Source organism: Euprymna scolopes, chromosome 10 (assembly GCF_053919585.1).
Source record: "Euprymna scolopes isolate OS-2025 chromosome 10, ASM5391958v1, whole genome shotgun sequence".
Lineage (NCBI taxonomy): Eukaryota > Metazoa > Mollusca > Cephalopoda > Sepiida > Sepiolidae > Euprymna > Euprymna scolopes.
Window position 1 is genome coordinate 134,561,594 of NC_136491.1, and position 12,020 is coordinate 134,573,613.

The 12,020-nt window shown below is 29.4% G+C and overlaps 1 protein-coding gene across 12 annotated transcripts in view; it reads left to right on the forward strand.

The window, feature by feature from the left end:
• The window catches only part of LOC145286282 (transcription factor Sp9-like), a 304,352-nt gene that overhangs the window by 187,701 nt on the left and 104,631 nt on the right, over positions 1–12,020 (forward strand). For 8 of the 12 annotated variants that reach the window (XM_080135129.1, XM_080135126.1, XM_080135125.1 and 5 more), the window contains one exon: positions 7,974–8,027. The exons of the other annotated variants lie outside the window; for them this stretch is intronic. In XM_080135129.1, the coding sequence (XP_079991255.1) occupies positions 7,974–8,027 (54 nt within the window). The remainder of the gene's footprint in view (positions 1–7,973; positions 8,028–12,020) is intronic. 12 annotated transcript variants of the gene reach the window in all.

A 12,020-nucleotide genomic window follows, 5' to 3' on the forward strand; every position in this document is an offset into this window, starting at 1 on the left:
AGTTTAATTTGTTGCTGTCTATCTTGCTCTTGCTTGTTGCTGGATCTCAACATTTTGAACCAAGAGAGAGACTTAGCTGTCGTACAAAGCTAAGACTCTGTAACATCATCTTTGTATAGATACTCCCTCAGGCATTTGGGCTCATGGATTTTAAATGTCTGAGGGAGTGGCACTCGTCTGACAAGACGTTGCAATCATCATATATATATATATATAGGGTAATTTATGAATTTACCTTGCATATAAAGACATACAAGTATGAACACAGATAAGACCTTTCATGTATACTAGACACTATTCTTGGGTGTTTATTTCTCTATATAGTTGTTTTTTAGAATAATCTGACATATGGATATTTCTCTGTATAAGTGAACCCTGCCAAAATATTCCAAATCACAATATTCAAGGTCTGAATAAGATCTTCCATTGGCGGTGGTCCTAGATATGACCTTAAACTATCACCGATATTGAGGCCCCAACTTGCAGGCTTTGGGGAGTGTGAAGCCACCCTTTAATTGCGATTTCTTCCAAGTTCACCCTGACCCTGAGTGGTAGAATCTCTTGGTGTCCCAACTATGGGTTAAATGGAACATGACTTGAAAAAATATATTCTGTTAAAAGATTTCTCTTCAAAATCACTGGATTCAGCATTAAATAACCTGAAAAGGGTTGATATGCCGTAAAACAAAAGGAACAAAGTTATCAGATTCAGTAAGTCTGATAACCGGCTATTGAGGATTTTATTCTATCCGTTCCGCTACTCCTAGGCGGAAAAAAAACTTTTGATGCGAAATAATCTTTCTTCCTCGACTGCTTACAAACTAGACTTTTCTAGACACTTGGATTACACATTTTGGACTTTTAATTTTGATTTATTTTCGTCTTGGAAATACATAGCCACTACATATTCTTTCATCTCCATTTTAATCTGTAATTTTTAACTCGCTTTTTTTATTTTTCATTTCCTTTCGTTCATTCATGAACGTTTTACACTAAAACATCTTTTGCATATATAACTATTTTTATATAATGAAGTTTCAATTAATACCAGTATCAGCAAGTTAACAGCTTCGCCATAATATGCATTTGCTAATATCTTTCCACTGATGAGAAAACCACATTTTTTTAACTCCGCGAATTAACGGTATCTTAATCTCTTATTTGAGTATCATGTCGACGGAATTTGGTAGAGACAGTTCTGTAAACATACAGACAAGATCAGTTATATATAAGATGCACACATCATCATATAATGATCAGATTACTCTGACAGACGTTAAAACGCATTTAAAAAATAAATGTTTAAATTTCAACAATATTTTTCGGTTAACGGTAGCCGAATAGACTGGGCTAATGAAGCCAGAGATGACTTCTGTTGCCAGGGTCGAATCTATCGACTGATGGTAATCGTGACACCCTGCACTGATGATTCCGGAAAAGAAGAATACACTAGTGTCTGTAGGTATTTAATAATTATTATAGTAAACAATTATGTATTGTAAGGTACAATAAGAGACGTATGACAATTAAGCTGAGCATGCCTGATATGTAGATGTATAAATTAATAATAATGAACATATATAGATTATATTGTATGATAGTGTCTGACATTCAATAATTCTTTGAGATGTTTTGATGTTCTAGTAGAATTTATTTACTGCCATTTTTGTGGCGTGCAATGCATTTTTATTCGACATTGTTCTTGCAAGAGGAATATCTACAACATCTTTTGTCGATAACTGTCCTGTCAACGTTGATATAACGATATTTTAAATCGAAAACGTATTTTATTCTCATACTAAATATAATTCAATCACATTTTGTTCTCTTCAGGTGTTTTTTCGATAATAATAACACCAAATGCATACAAAAATATAGCTTATATTTTGGATTTAGTTTATTAGAACCAATTAATTTTAATAGTTTTAATAAGCCATAATGTGTAATAAACCAAACAATTCAATCATCTCTATCTTAGCAATATGTGTATTTCTTGTTTTTTCTAATGAATGTCTTCGATTTACATCGATCTGTCTGTAAACACCAAGAATACGAATGTCTGCGAGGAAGGTTTGCTCTCTCTACCGTGCTAGAAATAACTTACGCCTGAGAGCATCCTGTACCTCTACAAGGTCACCATTCGCACATGTATCTTGACATGTGGGCTGGTGCATCTACTACTACTGGGAAGGAGCTAAAAGAGAGTCGCCAACATGATAGGTCCCGAATTGTCAGCTAGACTTCAACCTCTATTCCATCGACGACATATTGCATCATACCTCTGACAAGCATTAAAACACAGATCTCCAGACGCCAGAAATCCTAGTTTCTTCCCTAGGACAGCTAGACTTTGGAATTCTCTCCCGGGTTTCTGCTTCCCTGACTTTACTGACATGCAGAAGTTGAAGAGTAATGCCTTGTTTTGAATGAAAACGCAATTTAAAAAAGAATATATATATATATATATATATATATATATAAATTGTGAGCCTTCCAATTTTAAATAATTCGTAAAGAATGTCTTAAATATGTCACAGTGTATAAAATTAAAAAAAAAAAAAATTAGTAGTAGGTTTAAGAATCATTTTATAGATTATGTATTTTCAATAAGTTATTTTCTGTAGTTTCATGCATGACTGATTATGAGACGACCTAAAAACACGTATTTGTGCCCAATTTTGTTTATTTTGTAGAAATTACAAACCCTGAGTGTTTCGTAATTTCTTTCTTTTTTTTTTTTAAATACATGTAGTTTATTTCATATCAGTTTGCTTTAGGTTATTAAGCTATAATTGTTTAGTATCTGCTTCTACTTGACAAATAGGATTACTTAATTTTTAGTTAATTACTTTAGTTTAAATATATTTATTGGTAAGCGTTTGTTCGATAATGCGCATTTGACTGAAAGTTATCGAGCAATGTATATAAATGTATCCGAAAACTGAGTCGGTTTCAATAGACAACACTCACAACTATTACTAATGCACACACACACACACACACACACACATATATATATATACATTATTGGTTACATATGTGCACACATTTCAGCTGCGACTTGATTCCAAGTTCAGCAGCTTCAGACTGAATCACTATAAGATGTTAGATGATAATCAAAATTGCAATAGAAATATATATATATATATATATATATATATATATATATGATTACTACAATACTATCTCATTGATCACTGTACACGCAATAACCCTTATCTCCGAGTGGCCTCCGGGCCTTGATAAGTGGTGACCTCCATGTAAAAAAAAATATATATATATATATATATACACACACCGATGAAGACTGAAGGATCGGTCGAAAATTATGTACTTATAAAAAAGGTTTTTTAAATTTTTTTTCATAATATTATTATTTTGTATTCCTGCACGTCACCAATTGAGAACGAATAAAGAAAAGTTATAAGCTTTTATACTTTTCGCATTCTTTTTTATTCATATATATATATATATATATATATATATATATATATATATATATATATATATGTATATTGGCAATCCGGTTTGTATAAGTAAATCAACTATTATGATGCAGCTCTACTGTTATTGATGCCTACCCTATAAACACAGGAATTGTATCTAAGAAACGACCATACACGTATCTCTACGATTATATAAGTCACTTTGTGTGTGTGAGAGTTCCTTATAGATTCACAACCGACTGGGCCTTTCTTTTGCAAATTTCACACAAAGATAATTTATGTATGGCAGTGTTTTTTTTAGATATGCTGTGTACAGAAATTCCTCCGAAAATCGAAAAAATCCGATCCTAAAAACAGTTTTTTTTTCTTATAGATAACAAAGTATGTATACAAGGAATTTTTATACGTTACCCTTGCAAGGGAGATAATAAAATCTTAGCAAAATATTTCTTACAAAAACGCAATTATTGACATCCGGAGGTACAGTTCAGTGGTAGAATATTCGACTACGGATCGAATGATCCTCTGTTAAATCCCGTGTATGCCTCACCATTTTATTTTTTCTTATGAGTTCAATTCACGATAAACGAAGAGGTACCATCTAAAAATAAATTTTCTTTTGCATATTTAAAATAAATATTAATCAGAACTGACATTTCCAGAGCACTCATCGTCAAGCACAAATATAGACGGAATTTGATCATTATCATTCTTATCTTCTTATTATTTTTTATTTTAATTTTTGCGAATTATTGGTCATAATATGTAATAATCAAGAGGATTGATTCTATAATAATACAAAGTCACTCTGCATAAATTAAAATATCATGTTTAAGTGTATTGTATGACCGGGCAACATAAGCCGTCCATATATGATATAATCATTCACATAAAGTACTGTTTCGCTGTATTACAGTTTATCAGTGCGGCTAGACCAGCAACCACTGCAAACCTGGATTAAAACATGATCGTATAAGCGGTAGTCAACCCTTTTCACCGTTATGCTATTTGGCTGCTGCTAAGATGCGTATGCGAAATTGTTTAAATGTTGTCTAAACGCCAAAGTTCGATTTGTTTACATAAAGAATATTGCTTTGTACCTAGCGGCAATTTATTTTGCTCCCCAATATGATCAACTAAAGATAGGGAGCATTTATATACTGTAATACTTGCTATATGATATATATATATATATATATATATATATATATATATATATATATATATATATATATATCGTATTTTCCAACTAATATCTAACTAGTATTTGAAACTAACAAAGCAAACTGTATTTTTAATAAACATAATTTTTTATTTATTACTGTTGTAACATACTATTGACTATGTAATACCTTATTTACAGTACATGTTTAAAATTATTTATGCTGAATCGGTTAATCTGATATATATATATATATATATATATATATATATATATATATATATATATATATTTTAATTTCTGTGTCATTTTGAATAAGACTTTTCATTTGACAGTAAAACTGCATTACTTTTATAAATTAGTTTTAAATATTCAACTTCGGAATTTTCATCTTCCGATTTCTCCAAATTTTCTTTAGGAATCTGTTACTCAATGATAATCGTAACCATTACACACAATTTTAGATTGAGCACATAACGTTTTAAGTTATAGATATTTCTGTAATATAACTTCAAAAATACTTTATACATTATTGAGTAAGGCTCAGAAAATTATTGCGCCTATCCTAACGTTGTCTGGCAAAGTTACGTAGTCGCACGAATTATTCTTTGTTATTGCTCTATCCGATTTTAATTGGTCATAATTTTATAAACATTTTGATTTCAGAATGAATTTTACTTATGCGTCATAGTCTGTGTAATGGATACTATTTGAACATATAAAAAAGTGTTTTTATTTTTTGCAGATGTAATGGTAATAGTTTTAAAGAAATATATCAGCAGACCGATAGTTTTATCACAAAAACTTTCTTTAGTTATTTTTTTTTTTTTTTACAAAAATCTAGTCGTTATCCTGGCAATAGTTTTCTGATAATCAGAAAGTGGTCGTCTGATATTATTAGAATTATTTGATGTAACCAAACGCTAACACAAGTGAGAAATTATTCTCGAAACATTTTACACTATTATTGTTTTTAAATTTCTCATCGCAATGTGAGTCGAAAGGTATGAGATTTATAATAATAAAAAAGTTACTTTGTTTTTATTGGACCGTGCCCCCCCCAAGGAAATAATATTGTTAGAAGACACCGATTTGATTGGTAGCTTGAGTATGGGCACAAGATTTACTAATCTAATATGGCCCTATCGTTCAACTCAGAATGTAAGCAGTAACGTGAGTAAAACTAACGTTATTCTGATTAAAGAAATATCCGCCATCTTTAATATTTTAATAATTATAAAATATGTGAAAATTAAAGCTAACACACAAATATCCGCCATCTTTGATATTTGAATAATTATAAAATATGTGAAAATATGAGCATGGGAATATATTTGAATTCTTCTTTAAATTTGAAAACTGATTTTAATTAAAATTATAATTTAAAAAAAAATATTAAATTATAATTAAAAAAAACTGATTTTAATTAAAATAGAGAAAATCAATCTCTATCTTTAATATGTAAAGCTTTTCATTTTTGTTTTTAAATATTAAATTTATCTGAACGTAATCACATTTTCCTTATTAAATTTTTTTAATATTGAAAATATCAGGACGTAAGTTATCGATTTCGGCATTCATGGTTTTCTGGTTTTAGTTAATACACAAATATTCACGATCATTGGTGTTTCAATAATTATATACTCTGAGAAATATGTACACGAAAATATGCTCATATATTTTTCTTTTAAATTTGAAAAAAAAACATTGCAGGAAAACATAATTATGTATTTTTTATTACATTTGAAACAAAAATCATATTTAATTCCAATGATGAATATTAATATCCATATAAAATTAATCTCTTACCATTTTCTCTTTTTTATTTTTTAATATTGAAATCATCTTGACGTGATAGTTATTAATTTCAACGTTGTACTTAGTCTTAATTTATGTATTTTTCACATGAATATGTTCTCTTAATATTTTTGAAAACATTTTAGAAATCGTACTAATGATAATACCAAATAAATTAATAAGTATATTTAATAATTTGCTGACGATCTTAGGCGTCGTATCAAAAACGTACAAATGAGATTCTTCATTAAAATATTGTGAAATCGTACATAAAATTGGATTAACGATAAAATTAATTTCACAAGTAAAATGGTTTCCAATTAATGTTATGATCCCTATGCGATAATTAAAATAAAAAATATATGATATTAAAACATGCCTAGGATCCTTATTCATTGTGTGATCCAAAGCAATTTTATAACTTTGATTTTAAAAATGTCTCAAATCCAAGACTTTATAAATCAGGAAGGAATAAAAATTAAACAAATAGTGCTTAATTGGTTTCTCGTGACAATAGATTAACTTTCATGTAAATCTGAAATATTTAGAATTCAAAATGGAAGATTGTGCTCATATTATTACATCACTAATATGTTATAAAATATTCTACATGAATTGAAATTTGTGAAATATATATTACATGTTTAACATTTATTAACAATGCCATACAAAATTAAAGGTATTGGCAGTTTTGCCTATGGTTTCAACAGTTTAATTATTTTGCATGAATGAAACTAAATATAGGTCACATTACGATCCTTACACCTTATTACATTTTTATAATGATCGTTTAATTTGTTTTAGAATTTTATATATATATATATATATATATATATATATAGCAAATACTTTAGGTAAATATATATACATTTACTTTACGTAGATCAATATATATAAATACTTTATATAAATCTCTCTCTATCTCTCTCATATATATATATATATATATATATATATATATATATGCGAACACTTTATGCAAATATCTATATATACATATTTGGATAGATATATATCTATACGAATATGTTATGTAAATATATATATATCTATGCAACTATGTTATGTGAATATAAATATCTACACATTTTATGTAAATATATATACATATTCATTATTTTTATCTATATATATACAACACTTTATGTATGTATGTATATATATATATATATATATATATATATATATATATATATATATATATATGCATATGATATGAAACTTATTTGAATTTCTTATATTTGGCATCAATGTAATTAACTACATACGAACAAACAAGGTGGAAACTTAGAGAGATATGTAATTTTATAAGCTTGTTCTCCTTAACACGTAACATATTGTCTGTACTTCCTGATTACATACCGGTACTCTGGCAATATTTCTAGTAGTTCCAAACGACCGCCATGTTTATAACCTGTACTCATTCTTTGACTTCTATATTGCTAACTTCGTTCTACTCCTTTTTTATTTCCTTTATTTCACTCCTCCCCCTTCTCGCTGATATCTCTCTCCTTGAAACATTATGTAGGGTTCCACTATAGTATTATATTTGATCTAACTTTTTCCAGAACTCGATGGCCTACTATGCGGGGGATTATAGCCATGGTATCCAAGAGGTTTCGGTGAGTAATATTTACTAGTAGTACTAATAGTTCCTAATTCTTTTCGGAAAGAAAAAACGAGCAAACACTAACACAAACTGCACTAACATTAAAAGCTGTGTCATGGTAATTTCCAATTCTGTTTTTTACTTGGTGGTGGAGTTTTTTTTTTGTTTTGTTTTGTTTTTTTTTTGTTTTTTTTCGGTTGAAGAGAGGAATCATGCATGCCAGACATTGATTGGACACATACAGCCGATGAGATATACTGCAAATACAAATCCTTTTTAATGTATAGATATTTTTTCCACTTACACGAGTCTGCATAAACTGGACAAATTTAAAACACGTATTTTGTTTGTGATATCATTAAAAAAAAGCAAACGGGCTCCCTCTATCAGTTTTTTTTTTTCAGTAGATCAATAGAGCCCGTTTTCTTACGTGTATTAACGTCCACCGTGGCTGAAGAACTTCATCTACGCCCTAACATTGTTCCTAATATATAGTTGTGATTTCAAAAGTAAAATAAATTGTGTGCCGTCAGCTAGAATCGAAACAAAAACATATAGCTCTCCAGTCTTACCCTTTAGCGTAAGACCTAAGTCCATAGATGTACAAACCCTGCAGAAAATAAAGTTGTTTAACGCATAATTTGTAATTAGTGGAGGAGGTGAAAGTCCTTAATCCGTGGAGTTTTGAAGAAATACTTTCCTTCTCGTCAGAGAGGAGTTATCAAAATGCGTAAAAAAATTTTGGTTGTAAGGCATCTAATGAAACTAGGTATCAACTGGATCATACTAGCGTGAAAATAAAGTAAAAAACAATGAAAGAGATGGAGTTGGATAAAAAGGAAAACTGGTTTCACGTGAAAGGGTGTTCCTGTGGTTGAGTACAAACTATTTTCTGGATTTACTGTACTTTGCACTCACCGAGGATGGGAACATTTTTAACGTGAAACCATTTTTCCTTTTACTCAACTCCATTTGTTTCATTGATGTCTACTTTATTTTTACACTAGTATGATCCCATTCATAACTAGTTTCAGTAAATGCTTTATAAGTAAAATTTCTTTACACATTTTGCTAACTTCTCTCAGCTCACGAGAAAGAAAGTATTTCTTCGAAACCCCGCGAATTAATGACTTTCGCCTCTATTTGTGTTTCCTTTCTGAATAAACGTTTTTAACTCCTACTAAAGTGGTTTTCAACATACTGTATTAAACTCATGTACTTTATATATATATATATATATATATATATATATATATATATATATATACTAGCATTTCAGCCCGGTGTTGTTTTGAGGTGTATGTTGAGCAGAAAAAAAGGTCATTTTTTTAAAACTTTGACCCCTATTATGACCCCTTAACATTTATTGTTTTGGGGCTCAAATCAAGTTATTAAGTTAGATCCATGTCCAAGGAACATATATCTAAATTTTCTAGTGTTTAGATCCAAAATTGTCGGTAGAGTTCTCAAAGGTCAAATCGTTGAACTTTGACCCCTTAACAACCAAATTTCTGGCCGAAAACGGATTACAAAGATTTTCCCAAGTCTCAGTAACCTGTATATCAAATTATGAGTCTGTAGACTGAAAATTGATAGTTATTGCGTAGGAAAATGTACACAGACACACACACAAACACGTTCATATATATATATATATATAATGCATGTGCTCTCCGAATATTTCGGCATTGTTTCCATTCCTTCTAAACCCTCACTTGCCCCTGGTATTTAACATTGCCGACTCAGGAGAGGTGTGGTTGTTGATTGCGCAACTCTTGCTACAATAATTTCCCTTGCATGCACACTTACAATGGGTATCCGGTCTGTAAAGACTGTCTGCCGAATTCCCACAAGGATGAAACGATGTATATTCTGTGTAGCTTAATTGCCACATATATTTTCATAGGCAAGATAAAGCAAATATGGGTATATATGAGTTAATGTCGGATCAATGAGAAAGCAAACATCATTGGTAGGTAAGCAATAAATGGTGTATATATCTAGGTATTTCGAAGGTTGGTCCTTCTCGTTTGAACAAGAGGCGTCAACTTACAAATATAGGAAAATGTGACAGCTAACTCAGTTCTCTTTTTCTGGTGAGAAGCATTAGGTTTCGAAATCCTCAGGTAAAAATTATATCTATAACGTCTAGTAATGATTTCTTCTTTATTGAACTGACAAATAAATCCACACATAATCATTTTTACTTTATTCGGTCTATAACTTTGTTTATCCTCGATCTTACATGTTGAGCTTTTTTAATATTGATAAGTTTCTATGCAAATAAGCTCTCAATAATCTTTCATTACCTATGATATGTAATATATATATTATATATATATATATTATATATATATATATTATATATATATATTATATTATATATATATATATATATATATATATATATATATATATAAGTGTGTATAAGATTAAGCTCAAATTAAAGACGTAAAAAGATTATTAGCTAGCAGGCTACCTGGCGTCGCCCGATCCTTAAATACGTTTATATCATATCTTAATTTATGCAGATTTCATATTTATTATTAGTCACTACTCTATTAGTCATTATATTGCACCCAATATAACGTAATAATTTGCACAAAAATTGGGTGTCATCTGCTAGAATCGAAACATTAGCATTTACCTTTCCAACCTTATTCTTTACCGTCTGATCTATGTACATACGCAGATAATAATAAAAAAATAACGTTGATATTAATGTATATTTACGCATGCGTATAAATAACGTCTTTTTCTAATTCTTAGTATCTATTTGTACCGTCTAAAAATCTAATCTAATTTGCTCTACGGCCTACAGCCTCTTATGTATTAAGTTTCAAGTCTGTAGACTAAAATATGACAGTAGTTTGGTAAAGATCGTTCCACATATACGCTGACAACGTCTTTTTTATATATAGAATATTTTCCTTCAAATATTAACGCAATAATCACAAACACATTTACCAGGGAGTGTATCCTTTATCCATGTCATGTTTGTTTGCAACAAAATCCGTGTTTTTCTTTCCAATTCTTGTATTCTTTACTAATCATTTTCCATTTTTATTTTTACCATTCAATTCACTCTTAATATTTTTCCGTAGATTTTGTATTAGTTTTTTTTTTTGTTTTTGTTTTTTCATTTTAATTTTCGTTACATTGGACGAATGTAGAATAGCTCATTGAGCCAACTTCGAATCTGTTAAATAAATATCACACCAAACCCGCTACATCAAAGCGGATTCTATTTATTAAATTATATAATTAAGTCACATTCATTTAATCAGGGAAATTAAGGTAATGATTTTGGGATTATAATAAGCTTTACATAAAAAGCATGAATCTTAAAATAGACAACTGGAATAGTTATACATTAGGAACAATTTTTTTGATATTTTCGTTGCTTTTTAATTTGCTTGCTTTTTACTTTTCACGTAGACGAATTCATGTGTACCTAAATACTCGAATCAACAAGGTAGTAAATAAGGAAAAAAGATTTAAAAAAGCACCGAACAAAATGGAAACCTTTTTTATTCAATGCCGCTTCATCCTAAAGACCATTTTAATTTAGATTACATAACGATATTTACATAACACGCACATATATAATCAACATTATCAAAAAATGGTTTTATATATTGTGAAAATATAAAATATTTTCTGTGAAAATAACAAACATTTCTCTACCGCCTACTTATCTTAGGTATATGTCAATTTTATATATATATATATATGATAATGTAACTACCAAAGGATACTGATAATTATTACGTTTTCGAAGTCCATACCATCTACAGATTATAATCTGTAGATGGCATGGACATCGAAAACGTAATAATAATATCGTAGATATTACTGTAACTTTTGATAATTATCAAAACCTATGGTGATATCTACGATATTTATTTTCCCCACGTTTAAAACAGAATTTTATTGCATATCGTTTTTCTAAAATGTCTTCACGACCAGATAGCATTTTTGAAATTCCCCAGCTGTGACAATCAGG